This window comes from Bos indicus, chromosome 10, assembly GCF_029378745.1.
Source record: "Bos indicus isolate NIAB-ARS_2022 breed Sahiwal x Tharparkar chromosome 10, NIAB-ARS_B.indTharparkar_mat_pri_1.0, whole genome shotgun sequence".
Classification (NCBI taxonomy): domain Eukaryota; kingdom Metazoa; phylum Chordata; class Mammalia; order Artiodactyla; family Bovidae; genus Bos; species Bos indicus.
This window is the reverse complement of record NC_091769.1, coordinates 73,216,568-73,237,573: the sequence shown is the minus strand read 5'-3', so window position 1 is coordinate 73,237,573 and position 21,006 is coordinate 73,216,568. Positions and strand designations below refer to the sequence as shown.

The 21,006-nt window shown below is 42.5% G+C and overlaps 1 protein-coding gene across 1 annotated transcript in view; it reads right to left on the bottom strand.

Annotated features, from left to right (window-relative positions):
- PRKCH (protein kinase C eta) overlaps positions 1–2,055 on the bottom strand; it is a 232,741-nt gene extending 230,686 nt beyond the window's left edge. Inside the window, exon 1 of the mRNA XM_019969023.2 lies at positions 1,169–2,055. Within this exon, the coding sequence (XP_019824582.2) occupies positions 1,169–1,531 (363 nt within the window). The 5' untranslated portion in view covers positions 1,532–2,055. The remainder of the gene's footprint in view (positions 1–1,168) is intronic.
- Positions 2,056–21,006: the final 18,951 nt, after the last annotated feature.

Here is a 21,006-nt window from a genome sequence, read left to right as displayed (position 1 = left end):
AAAAGTATCAATTCCTCAAAGTGTAAAATAAATATCTAAATGAGTCTTTCTTATTATCCATCTGATTCCCCCACTTGTTAATTTCAAACAGGGTTTTCAAAACTGATTCACATTCTGGCCTCACAACTGACATCCTCCAGAATTTAAATCATTAAACTCCTGAGAGTCTTCAAAGGACTTATTTGGCCAAACCAGACCACTTCATTCTAGTTATCATTTCATCACATACATGTGGGAAGGATAACACCGGCATCACAAAGGCAGTATGAAGATTAGGAAGTAGAAGCATTTTTGCACTGTGTAGAGTGCTCTAGACATTTTAATTTATTTGCAGCAGACATTTTGCCTCATGGGAACTATGTGAAAAGCACAGGCAAGTAGGACGTTGCGGGCAACTACTTGTCAATACACAGAAATACAAGCAGGTGAGGTGAGAAACCAGGGGTGGTTCACAAACGGCTGAGGAGCCCTGGAAACTCTCAAGACCAGTAACAGCAGAAACACTAACTGTAGGAATCAGACCTCTTGGGCTGAAAGTGAACTGAAGTTGCCTGCAAACACATGTAAATCTCATCTCCTTGAAAAACTGCTTAACAAAACTTTGCCAACTGCAGACCCAGGCACTCCGATCCCTGCCAGTGTGGGTTATTTACCTCTGGGATGTAATGGATGTGCATGCTGAAACACGTGTGCACGTCTGAGCGGCTGAACCAACACGTATCCATAAACATTATGAATAATACCTGCGAGAATGCATGCCTTTCGCTTAAGAAACGCTTAAAGAGCTTTATCCAAAGCAAGTCACTTTCCTAACACACCTTCCTTGCCTTTCCTATATTACCCGCGTGCAGAGAGTTGGGGCGCCTTACTCAAAGTCTGGGAGGAGGGGGTGATCGCCCCTTCCCCCGACTTCCCGTTAGCCCAAGCTGCCATCCCCAAGAGGAACCATATCCAGGATGGCTTCTTAGAGGAACAGCTATGCCCTCGCACACCCACCGCGGTCGCATCACCAGTGCCAAGGGCCACCTGGACGTGGACCAAAAGTGGAGGGAATTCCCTGAGCCGCGGAGCCTGGGAAGATGGGAAAGCGGGTCCCAGGCAAGTTCTGTAAAATGAAGGAAGAGAAAGGTGCGGAGTGGACACCAAGGGGAGGGCTCCAGGTACTCACCCAGCCCTCGAAGGTGTCCGAGGCGCCGGCCGTGCGCAGTAGCTCCTGGAATTGCAGGGTGCAGTTGGCCACAAAGTGGTCGTAGCCCAGGGGCGTCTCGTGGAAGACGGCCAGCTCCAGGTGGCCACCGTCGGTGACGTTGGCGCAGAACTCCTCATTGTACGTGGGCTTGTTGGTCTTCTGTTTGGTGCTAGTCTGGCCCACGCGGACCTGGTCCACGCTCACCGTCAGGTAGGGGTCCAGTAGCTGATAGCCCTTCTTGAAGAGCGAGTGGCGCAGGGACCAGCGGGTGGGCTGCAGCCCCACGGCCTCGCCAATGCGGACCCTCAAGTAGCCATTGAACTTCATGGTGCCGGACGACATGCCGACGCCGCTGTCCCGCCCCGGGGACCGCGCGGTCTCGCAGCCGGAGAGCGGGGAGCCCTCGCTCAGGCCAGCTCTCGCGGCGGCCGCAGGAGTGGAGGCAGCTCCCGGGAAAAGCAGCACCCAAGCTCCCCTCGACCGGCCATTCTGCCTACTCCGCCGGACCTTTCCTCCCCTCCTTCCCTCCCTCCCTCCCTCGCGAGGTGGAAAGGAGGGGAGCCGGGCGCCGAGCCCTCAGCGGGCCGGGGTCGCCCGACCGTCCCTCTGGAGCGCGCGGCACCTCCCGGGGGCTCGCACGGTACTCGCCCCTTCTTCAGGGCCAGGAAGCGCCTCTCCCGGGAGAGCCGGAGCGACCCGTCCGGTTAGCTCGAGCCTCCAGCGTCTCCTGCCCCCGCCTCCGCCCGCTCCGGCTCCGGCTCCTGCCCCCGCCTCCGCGGGCTCACGCTCTCCCCCACTCGGCGAGCTTCAAACCAGGAAGCAGCTGCCGCCGCATCCCCGGCAGGAGCCTCGAGCCGCTCGGCTCCAAGTTCACAGACACCCTCCAAGGGGCTCGCGCGCCGTGCGAAGCCCGGGGGCGTGGCGCGCAGCCGGAGCCCGGCCCTGTGTTTGGGCAGTGGCGGGGCGCACGCAGCCCGGAGAGCCCCACGCGAGTCGATTCGCACCGCTCCGTGCGCACTCGCTGCAGCAGGGTCTGGCGGGGCGCTCGGGGCTGGAGGTTACCCCAGGTGCAGGCCAAAAAGGGAAGGGCTTGTGGCCCAGCCCCAGCAAACACCTGAGGCGTGGGAGACAGACCCAGCGAGAGCTGGAAGGCGGGTAGGAGAAGGAACAGGGAACCCGCGTGGCTGGGAGACGCCCGCGACCACCCTCTCACCCTAGGAGGTGGTCTGGCAACCCAGCCTGACCATCTGGGAGAGGCCCTGGCCGGAGGCGGGTGCATGGCGCGGAGGTTCCTTTTCCTAATCTTTACAGGGATGGCTCATCCCGAGTTCAGCTCGGGCCCATCCTGTTGTGCGCCTTTCCTGCGGAGAGTAATTACACGGTTGTTGTGTGTGTGTGAGTGTGTGTGTGTGTGTGTGTTTTTAATAGGGCAGTAGTAATGATGTCCGCCTCCTTCCTCGGAGAGGTGTGTCTTGTTGCACAAAGAGCAGGAAAGGTCGGTTCTGAAGACAAACGTGGCCGAGACTACTAAATCTCTTCCTCTGCGAGGCGCTTCCTGGTTCGCCCAGCCCTACAGGACAAGGGCAGAAGATGTTCACTCACACAAACACACACGCACACACAGACATAGTCCCCAGTACACGTGCGCCGAAGAAATCGCCTCTTCTAGGAACACTCTAGGCTGTTGCTCTGTTTGTGAGTCAGAGGGGGCGGCCTCCAGTTGCTTCTCCACTCATGGCTCCTGCAGTTTTTGTCCCCTGGGAGCTCCTCACTCCCTGAGGGCCACCTCAACCAATTTGTCTCCCATAAAGCCTAGGCCACTGTTAAGATCCCTAATTACATTCTCTTTGGCGACTCTGAGTCTCCTGGGAGCAGGTCAGCCTTTCTATTCCCTTCTTCCCACTGCCCTATTTGGGGCTCTCAACCTAGGTTCTCAGCATTTCACTTAGGCACACTGTGGAATGAAAAGAGAAAAGAACAATGGTCGGTGGGGAAAGGCTGGTCTCAAAAACAGCATTTCCTTAGAAGAACGGGGCAGGGATGTAGCACATTGCCCAGATGACACCTTAGCTTTAGACAGAGCCATAAAGCAAGCTCTCCAACATCCAGGGAGCTCCTGTATGGCCCCAGTGGAAAAGGTCAAGGGGATCATTTGGGTCAACTTTGTCAACCTCTCCTCCAAAGAGTAGGACTCTAGTTTTAAGAACCACTGAAGGATTTGCTGCTATTGGATCTCAGCACTAAGAGAAGACAGTCCCAAATGCTGGGCAGCTACACAGCTGCCCTGGGGTTAGGTGGTGGGGCCACCAAATACTCCATTTTTGCCCGATCAGTCAGTGCCAGGCATAGGTGGGCAGTGGTGGCAGAGCAGTGAGCAGGACAGCCATGTGCCTGCCCTCCTGGGGCTTAACAGTCCCACAAGAGAGGAAAAATAATAAATAGAGGGTGAGGTGGAGGAACAGACCAAGGTATCTTGGGATAATGTAACTGGAGTGGTGAGGGGAGGCTAATCAGAAAAGGGTTACCTAAAAAAATTCACAGCAGAAGGATCTAAGTTCCTGAGAAAACAGTTTGTCCTGTTTGGGGAACCAGGAGGATTCCATGTGGCTGGAGGGGCAAGTGGCTGAAAAGAGCCTGTAAAGGTGGGTCAGGGGCCAAGACTAACCAGACTGGTAGGTCTTTGGACCTTAACTATGAACAGCTGGAAGCCTCTGGAAGGCTGTTAAGCAGAGTCAGGGCAGGATGAGATTGAGGTTTTAAAATATCTCTCTGGAGTTGTGCAAAAAATGGACTGGAAGGAGCCAGCACGGGTGTGGGGACACCAGTGAGGATGCTGTGGCTGAAGTCTAGAAGGGAGAGGATGGTGACAGACTCGGGTGATGTGATGGTGATAAAGCTAAGGAGGTGGAACTGAGACAGAGACAGGTCTGGACAGGTCTCAGTGATGGATGGAAAGAAGAGAATGAAGAAGAGGAAAGTACTAAAAGAAGCATGTTGGAAATGGACTTGAGCAATTGTGTGGATAACAAAGCCATGAGTGATTAGGAAACCCCAGGGGAGAAGCAGCAGATTTGTGGAGGAGGGTGAAGAGTTCAGTTCGAAACAGGTCAGGTTTGATATCCCTTTGATACATTTAAGTGGAAATCCAAAGTGGGCAAGTGGCTATGTGGTTGGGAAGGTCAGAGGTAGAATCAGGAGTAAAGAAATAAGTGGAGAAGCCATTAGTATAGAGATCACAATCAAAGCTAAAATAGTGAATGAGAGCTCCATTACAGGAAAAGATAGGAAGAGAATGTAGTTTGAGAAAAAGAAGGTGCTTAGGCTGAAGACTTCCAGAAACCCCAACATCTACAGGAGAGGCAGACAATGGGGTTGAGAAGCAGCAGGCAGAAGAGAAAACCCAAGAGGATGTGTTTTCCAGTTATTGTGGAAACCAACTCAAAAGTTCTCAGGCAGGAAGGAAAGGTCAGCTAGGTCAGAGGATGCTAAGGGATTAAATAAACAAGACTAAAGAAAGCCTGTGGAGTTGGACAGTTCCTGAGTAATCTTTGAGCCGATTCAGTAGAAGGGTAAATGTGGAAGCCTATTTAGAGTAGGTTGAGGTGAAAAATAAGAGTGAAGAGAGTGAGTGTAGATATTCTTTCAAGACATTTGGCTGGAGTAGGGAGGAGAGAGAGAACTGAGGAGGAAGATGGACTCACCAGGTGGAAGGCTTTTTAGTAAGGAGAGCCATGCAGGAAAAGAGAGGGTTTGCGCAGTTCTGAGACCACAGGAGTGAATGCCATCCAAGGCATAGGTGAAAAAATGGACCTTAGTTTAAGAAGCACCTATGCCTGTGGCTCTTAGCCTGCTGTCTAAACTTGCCTGCCAACAGCCAGGGAGGTGGTCTCCAGCAACCTTGACTTCCTGGTTTTCTAGTTTAACAGCCCCAGTAGAATGAGAATTTTCTCTACTAGCATCTTTAAATCAATCTTGAGGAAGACTCTGATTGTCTCCAGCCCATGTCATGTGTCATTGGGTGGCTCATAGGGGACAGTAGACAGGCGAGAGCACCTAGTGCGGAGTCCCTGTAGGGAAGGACTAGATGCCAATACAAACCTTACCTACATGACAGCTGTTATGCAGAGCTGATCCTCCTGAGTTTTAATGAAGGCAGGGGAGAAAGAAGTTCACTCTTTATACACATCCCACCCTGATCAACAGTGGCTTGTACATAATACGGTGTAGAACTTGCATATCTGTATGGTAGTGGTTTAGTTGCTAAGTCGTTGTCCCACTCTTGCAAGCCCATGGACTGTAGCCCGCCAGGCTCCTCTGTCCATGGGAGTCTCCAGGCAAGAATATTGGAGTGGGTTGCCATTTCCTTCTCCAGGGGATCTTCCCGACCCATGAATCGAACCCAGGTCTCCTGCATGGCAGGCAGATTCTTTACCAACTGAGCTACAAGGGAAGCCACATATATCTGTATAGACTGCTTTAAAATATATATTATGTTTTTTTTTTAATAGACTAGAGGTTTGTTTTTGCTCCACTTATTACTACAGTAAAATGCACTACATCCAAATGAGTTCTATTCTGAGAGCATGTTCATTAAGTCCAACAAAATTATACTTCGGTACCCAACTAACACAATCAGCTATACAGTACTGCCCTGTAATAGGTCTATAATAATTTCATACAAATAATACATAAAAAACAAACACACAAAATAAAACATTTTAAATCTTACAGTACAGTACCTCAAAAAGTACAATAGTACAGTACAAAAGCTGGCATACAGGGGCTGGCATCAAGTGAAGAGGCAAGAAGAGTTACTGACTGGAGGCGGGAGAGGAGATGAGAGATGGTAGAGCTAAAGGAGCATCAGCAATAGGGGATGGAAGGCAAGCTGCAATTTCACTCATGTCTGACACGGATGGAATGGTTCAGTTGCATCTTTGACAGTTTGCAACTTGAGGTTCATATGTAGGGGAATTACTGTATTCTTTTTTCTTGTCTTAGTCACACTATAACTTTGGACTTCTCTATATACAATTCCTACTACATTAGTTCAGTTCAGTTCAGTTGCTCAGTCGTGTCTGACTCTTTGAGACCCCATGGACTGCAGCACGCCAGGCCTCCCTGTCCATCACCAACTTCCGGAGTTTACCCAAACCCATGTCCATTGAGTCCGTGATGCCATCCAACCATCTCATCCTCTGTCGTCCCCTTCTCCTCCTGTCCTCCATCTTTCCCAGCATCAGGGTCTTTTCCAATGAGTCAGCTCTTTACATCAGGTGGCCAAAGTATTGGAGTTTCAGCTTCAGCATCAGTCCTTCCAATGAACACTCAGGACTGATCTCCTTTAGGATGGACTCGTTGGATCTCTTTGCAGTCCAAGGGACTCTTAAGAGTCTCCTCCAGCACCACAGTTCAAAAGCATCAATTCTTCTGTGCTCAGCCTTCTTCACAGTCCAACTCTCACATCCATACATGACCACTGGAAAAACCATAGCCTTGACTAGACGGACCTTTGTTGGCAAAGTAATGTCTCTGCTTTTTAATATGCTGTCTAGGTTGGTCATAACTTTCCTTCCAGCAATAGTGAAATGACTGAGTAAATTACAGAATAACAACTCAGTGGAATATCACATAGTCATTAGAATGACATTTGATAAACAACATAGGAAAAAATAGTGAATAACGTTTTAAAAATCTAAAGAAAGAAATATAAATATGTCATGAAATACATAAAATATGTATACCAAAGGATTAAGATTGGAATGCAACATGGATAAAAGAAAACAGTTCTTAGGATGTTGAATTTACAAATGAATAATGATGTACTCATCTGTGAGGGCTCTGAAGATAAAATATCTAATGATTTAATACAATGCATGTGATACATTGTCAAGCATATGGTACCTTTCAGCTGTTACTCTGACTGCCATAGTATCATTTATTAAGTATTCACCAGCACTGGAACAAGCATTTGACACACATTTCATTTGAGTCTCATGACAACCATGGATGTAAGTATTATTGTCTCTATTTACACATAGGAAAAGTGAGAGCCAGAATGGTTACGTGAATTGTATCGCATACTTAATACATGAAAGAGCTAAGATGCGGCCCATTTTTCAAAAAATGCATGCCTTACCCCTATCCCAGGTGGTTTTATTGCACAATAGGAATGAAAACTATTAAATACACTGAGTACAGAAAGGAGGAAGTTGGAGATTCTCAGCAGGCAGAAGTGAGTGGTACACAGGGCAGGGGTTATAGCAGTGCTGCCTCTCATCCATTTTTAAATATGCAAAGGTAAGTATGTAAAAGGGTATATGCATAAAGGTACATATACTGTGGCAAAGGTAGATCACGATGTCCTTATACATGTTCCACAAAGAATAGAAAAAGGTAAGATACATCACAGAGATAGTAACATTTCTCAGAATGGAAGGAAGACATGAGTCTCATATTGAAAGGACACAGTGTACTAGGCAGAACGAATCAATAAAGACCCACACCTAAACACATCACTGTGAGGCTTCTTAAACCAGGATAAGAGGAAAGTCTTCAATGACATGGAAGAAGAAACAGAGGCCAAGTCAGAAGGGAGGGTGGGGTGGGAGGAGTCTGGGATGAAGTCAGAGTAGTGAGGTCCTCAGAGAGCCACAGGGTCCTGACGTCAAAAGTCTGTGTCTCAGTGCAAGAACGGCTCGTGCTGAGTGAGGGAATGAGGGAAAGGAAGGCTGAGGGGCAAAGTCCTAAAGAGCGGATGGGGTAGACTGGCTCAGCTTTCATGCTTCCTCAGCCTTCCTCAAAAGACGGGCCTTCCAGGGACTGATGTCAGAACAGAGGAGCAAACATCAAAGCAATACGCCCTTTAAAAAGCAGTCAGGTTGCCTAAATATTGCCTGGTGATCGGGAGTAATAACTCAGTGAGACATTTATGCCATTGTTTTCTAACAGGAAACTCCACTAAAGTTAAATATTTTCTGAATATAAATGGAACAAACACAAATCTCTCCCATGGTTGGTTTACTTTCGACATAACTCACCTACTCGAATCTACCCATTAGAGTATTTTCACTTGAAACTTACATCACCCAAGAGCCTTTCCTAATAGTAGTATGCACTTGTTCAGTCGCCAGTCATGTCAACTCTGTGCTACCCCACAGACTGCAGCCCACCAGGCTCTAGGCTCCTCTGCCCATGGAATTTTCCAGGCAAGAATACAGGAGTGGGTTGTCATTTCCTGCTCCAAGGGATCTTCCTGACCCACGGATCAAGCCCACATCTCCTGCATCTCCTGCACTGCAGGCAGATTCCTTACCACTGAGCCACCTCTTACAATCCTTAGTAGTATGGAACCCTGGAGAACTTTACAGGCATTCTGTTAAGAAACAGATTCATAAAAGTCCTTGGCCTATATTACAATCTGGTAGATTTTTTTAAAAAGACATACCTTCATATAAAATAAGAGATAAACAGGGGAACTAAGGCGAATCTGCATTTAGTAACTTTAATTATTTCTTCGTATCTACTTCTATAATTACAACCTACAGTAGCATGTCACCAAATGAGACAAAAATATCTTTTGAAACTAAAAGAACTTAAAATTCCTTAATTCTGAATACAGAACTTACTATAACTTTTCATTTTAGTATGCTTCTTAATATTTTAATATTTCTAAAAAGCACTAGTAACAGAAAGCAAGTGTATATGGTTTAAAATAATAATAATTTTCTCTAAACCTATTATTAATGTAGCTAATGGTCAGGTTGTTCCATTAACTTTTATCATTTTGTTCTAGTCCATTAACACCAAGTGGTTATTAAGTGGCAAGCAAGTTATTAGATTTTATGGGTTGTGTAAGAAATCTGTGAGAGGAAAATGATTATTTTGCTCTGATGGTATCTTTCTTTTGCCCTTTGCTGGGTTTTCTCTATGTCTCATTGATGGCATTCTCGGGTTTACTCAGTGACCATCTAATCAGTATTCCATTCTGCTCACTGGGCAGCATACTCAGGCTTTCCAGAGCCCTCAAGAATTGCCTTTAGGTCATGTGTAACAGCCTCTACATGTTCTTTCAGCCTTGGAATTGAATAGTAGATAGTAATAAACTTTAGTACATGGAACGGCTTTGGCCGAGTCAAGTAATCTTAATAGGATGATCACTTGGACCTTCGTGGCTATGCTTTTTCTTAGTTGTACAAAGGGAGGGGGAGGAGCTTCACTTTAAATAGAATATTTTGCCAGGATGTAGCAGTTACTATTTGCCATAGTGGCCATTATAGAAGTTCACAATATACTATTAGTGAAAAAATCAGGGATCCTATTTAGTGTAAAGTGTGCATGTGTATGTTGTATGTGTATGCAAATGTCTGTGTGTGTGTGCGTATTTTTGGAAGGGTAGACCCCTAAATGTGAGCATGGTTATCTGGAGTAATGGATTATAGAATAGAGTCTGGCTAGTGGAGAGTTTGAAAATGTGGTCTCTGGAGGCAGATTGCCTCCACCCAGATCGTGTCCCCTATAGCAGTGTGACTTCAGGCTCTACCTATTCTTACTATGGTTCAGTTTTCTCAGCTGTAAAGTGGGTTGCTGTGAGGTCTATAGAAATTGTTTGTAAAGCCCTTGAAATAGTGCCAGGCACAAGGTAAGCAAATTTATAACTGTTTATTATGGATGATTTTTTCATTTATCTGTATTTTGTGATTTTTCTATTTTTCTATAATTGCTGAACATTTCAGTAATTTAATTTTTTTTAGTTAATATTAAAAACTCCACACCAAATCACAGATAGGTGGACTTTAACCCCTTTAAATTGTAATCATTTCCTGTCATCTTTCTAGTGAAGCTTGAACGTCTTCTGATTCTTGGAAATGAAAAAGCAGTTTGGCCCCCGTTCCCAAGAGCTTATAGTTCATAATAAGAAGGCATAAAAAAAGACTTTCCATCCTTGAAATCTTGGCAATGAAGTGTGAAAGTTTCACATAAGCCTCAATCATTTTGTCATGTGAGGACATTAAAATCACCCAAGTAGCTTCCCCTTTGCTCTTTTTAAAACTCTGAATGCAGGCATTTGTTTAGAACACAGAAAGTTAGCGAACTTTTTTTAGATACTAGAAAAGGTAAATACTTTATACTAAATCAGGGTACTGTTTGCTTTCTAATAATTTAATGGAAAATAACCGCTATACTGTCAATATAATTTTAGCTCTAGAAGCCAACAGGTGAGAGAAGTGCAATTCAGACCTTCTGGCCATGATTTTTGGGGTGAAACAGGGAGTGGGATGATCCAGGAATTGGCATTTTCAGTAAAGTTTAACAATCTCAGGTGATTATTTTATACTCCAGTTCAAGAAGCCCAGACATAAGGGACAAAAACATTCAAAGACAGGTTCGCATCCTCTAAAATGGCTAGATGACCTTAAAGAAGTCACATAATAACACATAATTAAATGAGAAATGCACTCTAATGCACATGGCAAAGTCCTGCAGTATTATATAAATGTTATCAGTTCTGCCTTACCCTGTTGTTCGCTTTCCCTTCCCCTACCTCATTCTGGCTGCTTCACACTCTATGCCATTTGCCCCCCTGGGCTGAGGAACTGGTACTCAAGATCAGGGGCTCAATCCCAGCACCTGCAGAGGCTCTTCAGTCAGAGGCAGGATTTTCGACACATTGTCTTAGTTCAAATATAATCAATCGCTCATCAGTCAATCCTAAAGGAAATCAACCCTGAATATTCAATGGAAAGACTGATGCTGAAGCTGAAGCTCCCGTACTTTGGCCACCTGATGCGAAGAGTTGATTCACTGGAAAAGACCCTGATGCTGGGAAAGACTGAGGGCAGAAGGAGAAGGAGGCGACAGAGGATGAGATGGTTAGATGGCATTATCAACTCAATGGACATGAGTTTGAGCAAACTTCGGGAAACAGTGAAGGACAGGAAAGCCTGGCATGCTGCAATTCATGGGGCTGCAAAGAGTCAGACAAGACTTAGCGACTGAGCAACAACAACTGATGTGGGTGGACGTAGAGTCTGTCACACAGAGTGAAGTAAGTCAGAAAGAGAAAAACAAATATTGTATATTAATACGTATATATAGAATCTAGGACTTCCCTGGTAGCTCAGATGGTAAAGCATCTGTCTACAATGCGGGAGACCCGGGTTCGATCCCTGGGTTGGGAAGATCCGCTGGAGAAGGAAATGGCAATCCACTCCAGTACTATTGCCTGGAAAATCCCATGGACAGAGGAGCCTGGTAGGCTACAGTCCATGGAGTCACAAAGAGTTGGACACGACTGAGCGACTTCACTATAGAATCTATAAAAATGGTACAGATGAACCTATTTGCAGGGCAGGAATAGAGACAGACATAGAGAATGGACATGTGGACACAGAGGGAGAAGAGGAGGGTGGGACAAATTTGGAGAATAGCAGTGATATATATACACTACCATGTGTAAAATAGCTAGTAGGAAGCTGCTATTTAGCACAGGAAGCTCAGCTGGAAAGCTCAGCACTGTAATGCACCCAGAGGGGTGGCATGGAGGGGACATATGTATACACGTAGCTGATTCACTTCATTATACAGCAGAAACTAACATATGTATCATTGTAAAGCAATTATACTTCAATAATAAAATAAAAGGTAGAAAAAAATATTTTTAAAAAGAATAAAGGCAGTGATTACAACCCAAAACAACCCAAAATATATAATCACTCATACTGAGATTTTAAATATGGAGGAAAACTTGGAAAAAAAAATAACACTGATAACAAGAAAAACAAAAGAGACATCTGATGAGTGTAACAAAAAGGGAGAAAAATAAGCTCATGGGCTAAATGGACAGGGAAACACAAAAACCACGCATAGTAGGAAGATGAAACTTGGGTTCAGTACAGGCGAAAGGAAGCCAACAAAGGAATTTTACACATTTCCCTCCCTTACTCTTTTTTTTTTTTTTTTTTTTTGAGAGTCTGAACAACTGAAATCAGGAAACACCTGGGCTTGTTAACATTAGTTAGGAAATGACTTTAAAAACTTGGACTCAGTTTGAGATAACTGATGGCAGGCAATGATACCACTCCAGAGTCCATATTTCCATGTAAACGTTCAAGCTACTTCTCTGAGTTTGGGTCCATTTTTGTAATAGCCATCAGAGACTCAATGCGTTATATTTATGGGGTGACTGTTTTCTTTTTTGTTTTAAAATTACCTGGCACTCTGCCACAGGTTTGTTTTTTGTTCACATTTATAAGTATTCAACGAATGTTAATAACCACCCAGAAATACAGCTGTCATTACTTTGAGATGAAAATAAATGTATAGAGTGAACATTTTAAGATGATAGACAAAAGTACAGCATTGTAATAAGAAGACGGTCAGAAAGTAAAAATACAAACACAGAAAGGATGGGTCCTTTGATCTGGAAGGCATGCCTGAGAATTTTAGGTCAAACCTATTTTACAGATGAGGAGCCAGAACCAGAAGTCAGGCATTTCTCACATTGTTTATTACACATTTCCTGGGTCTTCAGAATATGGGGCCAGACCTCCTCAGAGTGGGCTTTAGTCACAAGTAAAGTACAGACTCAACATATCTTCTCTCTCTAATTGAGTTATACAAACCGTGGTATCATTTATATCACTTGCATATGTTTTGTTAAACAATAAAACACATAAATTAATGTACAATTGATGATTTATATCAGTTTCTTAGAAATTCAGTGTTGGAAAAATTTGTTTCGAGCATTTACTTTGATGTGCCAGTCAAATTACAACCAGTGAAAAAGGTTATTTTTGTCATTTTTAACAAAATTACAAACTGGATTTTTGTGCCAGTGAACAGCAAGGTTTATATACACCATTTTATTGTCTCATAATTGTTTTATATCCCATTTTTTAAAATAGGAGAACATTAGAATATACTTTGTTCTACTCATAGTTTGTTTTAATGTCTTAAAAAATGTCTTTTCAATGTTTGATAAGCACTATAATGAGTCTCACAGATATTAATGTTAATTATTGATCTTTATGATTTAGAAGTGGTAATTATAATAATTTAAAGGAACTTCAACAAACTAATTATATTGAGGTTTGATCAAGAATAAATAATAATCATATGGGATCTGAGAAAAATTGGTATAGATTGTCTTATTTACAAAGCAGAAATACAGACACAGATGAAGAGGACAAACATGGATACCAAGAGGGAAGGGGGAGGGTGGGATGAATTGGGAGATTGGGATTGACATACATACACTATTGATACTATATATAAAATAGATAACTAATGAGAACCTACTGTATAGCACAGGGAACTCTACTCAGTGCTCTGGGGTAACCTAAATGGGAGGGAAATCCCAAACAGAGGGGATATATGTATCAGTTCAGTTCAGTTCAGTTGCTCAGTCATGTCCGACTCTTCACAACCCCATGAATCGCAGCACGCCAGGCCTCCCTGTCCATCACCATCTCCCGGAGTTCACTCAGACTCACGTCCATTGAGTCAGTGATGCCATCCAGCCATCTCATCCTCTGTCATCCTCTTCTCCTCCTGTCCCCAATCCCTCCTAGCATCAGAGTCTTTTCCAATGAGTCAACTCTTCGCATGAGGTGGCCAAAGTACTGGAGTTTCAGCTTTAGCATCATTCCTTCCAAAGAACACCCAGGACTGATCTCCTTTAGAATGGACTGGTTGGATCTCCATGTATAGCTGATTCACTTTGTCATAAGTAGAAACTAATACACTGTAAAGCAATTATACTCTAATAAATTAAAAAAAAAAAAATACATAATAATCATCAAGAACAGTGCCCTGACATAGAAATGAAATAAAGATCTTTATGTGAAAAAAAGGAAACTGATCTTTTGTTCTAGTATTTTATTAAGGTGCACATACTGTACCAAAACATGCAGAAGAGGACAGCTACTTCTGGCCCTACAGAGTGGTCCTCTGCTGGCCCTCCACTGAAAACCACCATAAATATCTGAGGTAATGATTTCCAGCACTTGGCAGTAAACACCGCAGGACTATGATACTTGGGAGAAGGGAAACACACCAAGAGCTCCACGTCTTCTTCAGTTCTCTGCCTGGGGACACCAATAGAATGATAAGGAAGTAGAATCCAAAGGGATATGCATGTTCTGCTGAACAAAAGGGGTACAGACAGAGTTTAGAATATACATGGCTCCTGGAATTTGTAAGGCAGGATATCGAAAAGGAAGAAGCTGTTCAGAGGAGGGTGACAAAAACTTCGTGAGTGTTTCCCTACAGCCAGTGTGCAAAATAAGACTTCATGAGCCCTGAGAATGGGCTCATGCAAGTTAGAGAGCTGGGCCAAGATATCAGAGGCCATGTAGCACTGGAAACATGAGAATGTCGGCCCAGACACAGTGGCACAGCCTTGCTAAGCACCTAATGTGTTCAACTGAAACCCCAAAGAGGCCACACCTTAGGAGGAAATACCATGCCCCAGAGAAAGGGCCATACCCTAGAGAAAGGGCCACGCCCAGGAGTGAGGACAAAACTGAAACGGAACTATACTAACAAATAATAAAACAAAGCCCAACAAGATCAGGAAGATTTGCCAGTAATTTAACAGCCTGATAGAAGAAACCTCGACACCCTTTAAAGGAAAATACAGTAATCCAGACTATCCATAATTCCCTTATAACAATATTCAAGAATAACATTTAAAATACTAGAGATGTGAAGAAGCAGGAAAATGTGACCCATAATCAAGAAAAGGAACAGTCAATAAAAGCAGAATCCAAGAGGACCCAAATATTAGAATTAGCAGATGGGGTTCTTTAAAACAGCTATTATAAATATATTTAAGGGTCAACAGAGGAGGATGAGTGTCTTGAGTAAACAGATGGGGAGTATCAGCAAAGAAATAAACCAAATGGATATATTAAAAGTAAAAAGTTTTACATACACACACACACACAAAAACATATGGACTTCCCCGGTAGCTCAGATGGTAAAGAATCTGCCTGCAAGGCAGGAGACCTGTGTTCGATCCCTGGATTGGGAAGATCCCCTAGAGAAGGAAATGGCTATTCACTCCAGTATTCTTTTCTGGATAATTCCATGGACAGAGGAGTCTAGCAGGCTATAGTCCATGGGATCGAAAAGAGTCAGACCCTGAGCAACTTTCACTTACTCACTCACATATATAAACATATATGTACCTATATATATATATATATATATATATGTATATGTACACACACATATATATCTGTGTGTGTGTTAATGTATGTAATTTGGGTCCTAGTAAAAAAAATATGAAAGAGAATGGAGTAGAATAAAAGTTGAAGAAACAATGACTGAAAACTCTTCTAATTTGGCAGAAAACATCAGCCTACACATTGTATAATCAACAAAATCCAACCAGAATAAATTCAAATACCACACCTAGGTATGTCGCAGTCAAAAAACTGGAAACCAAAGATAAAGAGTAAAAAGCCAATTACCTACAGGGGAACAACACTGCAAGTGAGAGTTGCCTTCTTACTAGAAACAATGGCGGTCAGAAGAGGCGGAATGTCATCATGAAAATGATAGAAATAGTAGTTAACCCAGAATTATAAATGCAGTAATAATATCTTTCAAAAATGAAAAATGGATAGTGGAATAATTCACTGTGAACTATAAGAATAAATAATATTAAGATAATTTATTAATATTCATATTAATATTATTAATTTTCAGATAAATGGATGCTGGAATAATTCACTGTGAACTATGAGAAATAGGAACAGAAAAGTTTTTGAGGATGATGGGAAATGACAGCAAGAGGAAGCCTGCACTGGAGGGAGGGAGCACCAGGATCAAGACCACTGCAGGAGGAAGAGCAGCGGAAATGCAAATAGGTGTGTAAACATGAAGGACTGTCTTCTTCTCTCCTTCTCATAATTTATTTAAATGACAAAAGACTGCTAGAAGACAAATATATTGTAGGGGGTTTAACTCATGTAGTAGTAAATATATATGACAAACAATAACAAAGAGGGTAGAGTTAAAATGATGATATTATGAAGTTCTTATATTTTACATGAGGTGGTTAACTCTAAGTAGAATGATAAGGATGGAGGACATCCCTGGTGGTTCAGTGGCTAAGGCTCCGTGCTCCCAATGCAGGGGGTCCAGGGTCCATCTCTGGTCAGGGAACTAGATTCCACGTGCTAAAACTAAGAGTTTGCATGCTGCAAGTAGAGATCTTGCACGCTCCAACTAAGACCTGGCACAGCCAAATAAATAATTAAAAAAAAAAAAAAACAGGCTTTGATCTTTAAAGAAATATTAAAAAATAAAAAAGAATGATAAGCATGTGTCATCTTATACAGAGGTCAAACCTAGACAGCATATTAAAAAGCAGAGACATTACTTTGCCAATAAAAGTCCATCTAGTCAAAGTTACAGTTCTTCCAGTAGTCATGTATGGATGTGAGAACTGGACCATAAAGAAGGCTGAACGCCGAAGAACTGATGGTTTTGAGTTGTGGTGTTGGATAAGACTCTTGAGAGCCCCTTGAACTGCAAGGAGGTCAAACCAGTACATTCTAAAGGAAATCAGTCCTGAATATTCATTTGAAGGACTGATGCTGAAGCTGAAACTCCAATACATTGGCCACCTGATGCGAAGAGCCGAACTCATTAGAAAAGACCCTGATGCTGGGAAAGAGTGAAGGCAGGAGGAGAAGGGGACGACAGAGGATGAGATGGTTGGATGGCATCACCAGCTCGATGTCCATGAGTTTAAGTAAGCTCCGGGAGTTGATAATGGACAGGGAAACCTGGCATGCTGCAGTCCATGGGGTCACAAAGAGTCGGACATGACTGAGCAACAATAAGCGCTTCAGTCGTGTCCGACTCTGTGTGACCCCATAGACGGCAGCCCACCAGGCTCCCCCGTCCCTGGGATTCTCCAGGCAAGAACACTGGAGTGGGTTGCCATTTCCTTCTCCAATGCATGAAAGTGAAAACTGAAAGTGAAGTCGCTCAGTTGTGTCCGACTCTTAGTGACCCCATGGACTGCAGCCTTCCAGGCTCCTCCGTCCATGGGGTTTTCCAGGCAAGAGTACTGGAGTGGGGTGCCATCGCCTTCTCTGTAACAAAAACCACGAGTGACTAAACCTTAAACTTTAAATTAAAATTAAGCATAATTAAAAATTCTGTTTCTCAGTTCTACTAGCCACATTTCAAGGTCTTAATAGTCACATATTAAGCTCTTATATTGGAAAAGCACATGAAATATTTGAATTATGGAAGAAAGTTTAGCAGGAGAATGTGAGAAACCACTGGAAAAAAAATACATAAATGTATACCTTAAAACCAATAGAGGAATTCAATTAAAATAGAGTACTAATCATCTTAGAATTGATGCTTTTGAACTGTGGTGTTGGAGAAGACTCTTGAGAGTCCCTTGGACTGCAAGGAGATCCAACCAGTCCATTCTAAAGGAGATTAACCCTGGGTGTTCTTTGGAAGGAATGATGCTAAAGCTGAAACTCCAGTACTTTGGCCACCTCATGCGAAGAATTGATTTATTGGAAAAGACTCTGATGCTGGGAGGGATTAGGGGCAGGAGGAGAAGGGGACAACGGAGGATGAGATGGCTGGATGGCATCACCGACTCGATGGATGTGAGTTTGAGTGAACTCCGGGAGATGGTGATGGACAGGGAGGCCTGGCGTGCTGCGATTCATGGGTTCACAAAGAGTCAGACACGACTGAGTGACTGAACTGAACTGAATCATCTTAGATTTGCTATCCTATAAGTTTAATAGATGGAGAAATAGTCACTTTATTCACTATTGTATGTAACACCAGGCTCAATGGCAGGCAGACAGAAGTTTTACAATTATTTGCTAAATAAATGAACGTATCAGCTCTTCCAATTCTTTAAAATTAAATAAAATAGAGTGCTAAAATGTTTTATTAAACAAAACAAAGAAAAAAAGGAAGAATATGAGGAGACAGGACAATAGAAAACAACTAGCAAGATAAAAGACTTAGATTCAACCAAATCAATAATTACATTAAGTGTAAATGAACTGACTAATCCATTGAAAAGAAAGAGATTGCAAGGATAAATAAAAAAACAAGATTCGACTACATGTTGTTTGCACATGATGCGTTTTAATGGGCCAAAGAATTTGAAAGTAAAAAGACGGGTCAAATAAATGTAAGGAAGCTGGTGTTTATACCAGTTAAACAAGATAAACTTCAAGTCAAGGAAAGTGATCAGAGTTGAAGAGTAATAATTCTTTATTAATAAAAGGTCATTTCATCATGAAGGCATAAAACAATCTAAATATCTATGGGACTAAAAAAGCTTTAAGTACCAGAAACAAAAATTAGAATTTAACGGACAAATACACAAATCCATAATCATAGTTGAAAATTTTAACACCCTTCTCTGTAACTGATAGAATGAAACAAAACAAACAAAAAAAAATGAATAAGGATTAAATGATTTGAACAATATTATTAGCCAACTTGATCTGACTGATACTTACAGGGTATCGCACTTAGTATTTGCAGAATACAAATACATAGTATTTTCAAATGTGTATAAAATAGGTACTTTATTAGTGAAAGTTCTCCAAATAAACAGAACCAATAGGATAGATAGGTGGGTAAATGGGTAAACAGACAGACAGACAGACAAGGATTCTAGTATAAGGTGTTGGTTCACATGATTATGGAGGCTGAGAAGGCCCTGCTATCTGTGAGCTGGTGACCCAAAAAAAACAGTGATGTCCTTCAAAGACTTGAGAAACAGAAACCAATGTTATAAACTCTAGACTGAGGCTGAATGCCTAAGAATCATGAGCACCAAGGGCAGGAGAAGATCAATAACCCAGCTCAAGTGGTCACTTCCCTTTTTATTCTCTTCAGGCGCTCAGTGGATTGGATGAGGTCCGCTCACCATGGGGAAGGCCATCTGCTTTACTCAGCTCACCGATTCAAATGCTGCTCTCTTGTAGAAGCACCCTCACAACATACCCACACAACATGATTCTAGATAACTTATATGTCAAAAAAGAAACCACAGGGAATTTAAAATATACTTTCACCTGAGTTATTTAGGAACAAAAAGTCAAAATTTGTTGGATACAGCTAAAGCAATACTTAGAGAGAATTTTAAATATTTGTATTTTCATTGGACAAAAATAAGGTCTTAAAAGCTGAGGGGAAAAGCCAACTAAACCCAAAATGAGTAACAGAAAGGAAATACTTGAGAGCAGAAATCAATGAAATAGAAAACAGAGAAAATGAATAAAGTAAAAAATCAGTTTTTTTTAAGGTCAGTAACATTTAATCCCCTAGCAAGTTTTATGAAGGGAAAAAAACTCACACAAATTACCAGTATTAAGAACAAAAAGGAGACCTCACCAGAGGTCATATAGATATTAATAGAATAATAAAGAAATATTATACTTAACATCATGCCAATGAATTCAACAACTTAAAACAATTGGAAATATTGAAAAAACATAAAATATTAAAAACTGACACAATAGAAAATCTGAATAGCCCTATATCTGTTAAAGAAATAGAACAGGCAAAACTTTCAGCTCAGTCATCGCCTGTTCTCTGGGATGATGGAAAAGTTCAGGTCAGTTCAGTTCAGTCACTCAGTCGTGTCCGACTCTTTGCGACCCCATGACTTGCAGCACGCCAGGCCTCCCTGTCCATTACCAACTCCCGGAGTTCACTCAGACTCACGTCCATCAAGTCAGTGATGCCATCCAGCCATCTCATCCTCTGTCGTCCCCTTCTCCTCTTGCCCCCAATCCCTCCCAGCATCAGAGTCTTTTCCAGTGAGTCAACTCTTCGCATGAGGCAGCCAAAGTACTGGAGTTTCAGCTTTAGCATCATTTCTTCCAAAGAAATCCCAGGGCTGATCTCCTTCAGAATGGACTGGTTGGCTCTCTTGCAGTCCAAGGGACTCTCAAGAGTCTTCTCCAACACCTCAGTTCAAAAGCATCAATTCTTCAGCGTTCAGCCTTCTTCACAGTCCAACTCTCACATCCATACATGACCACAGGAAAAACCATAGCCTTGATTAGACGAACCTTTGTTGGCAAAGTAATGTCTCTGCTTTCGAATATGCTATCTAGGTTGGTCATAACTTTCCTTCCAAGGAGTAAGCGTCTTTTAATTTCATGGCTGCAATCACCATCTGCAGTGATTTTGGAGCCCCAAAAAATAAAGTCTGACACTGTTTCCACTGTTTCCCCATCTATTTCCCTTCTATACAGCCAATTTTTTGTGCTGGTTACAAGGATGTATCATTAGCATACTCGTAACATTGTATTCTTAAGATGAGTACCTTTCACTGTTATGTATACATTTCACCTCAGTTAAAAATAAATAGGTTGTATCCACCAAACTACAACAGAAACATAAAAAAATTGAAACATTCTGAAATTTTAAATATGCAATTTTTTAAATAATTGAAATTTAAAGTTCCATAAGATATGTTAGATAGTATAATGCCAACATGATCCTATAGCCTTATCTGAAAAATGTTTTCCTCCTTTTTCCTTCTGAATTAAAGTTCTAGAGTTCAAACTCAACTGCATTTCTTTCTGCAATGAAAATAACTGGGCCAATCCTGACGTCCTTGTGATCCTTTTGCAGGGTGATCTTTCTGGAACCACCAAGAGGACATAAATTCTCCTTTTGCTCCTTTGCCCTCCAGTGTATATCTGCATTACAGCACCTATGTACTGCATTCTTACTGTTTAAAAATAGTTACTCTCTTACCCTACACTATGAATTCTTTGAAGATAAGATTGTGC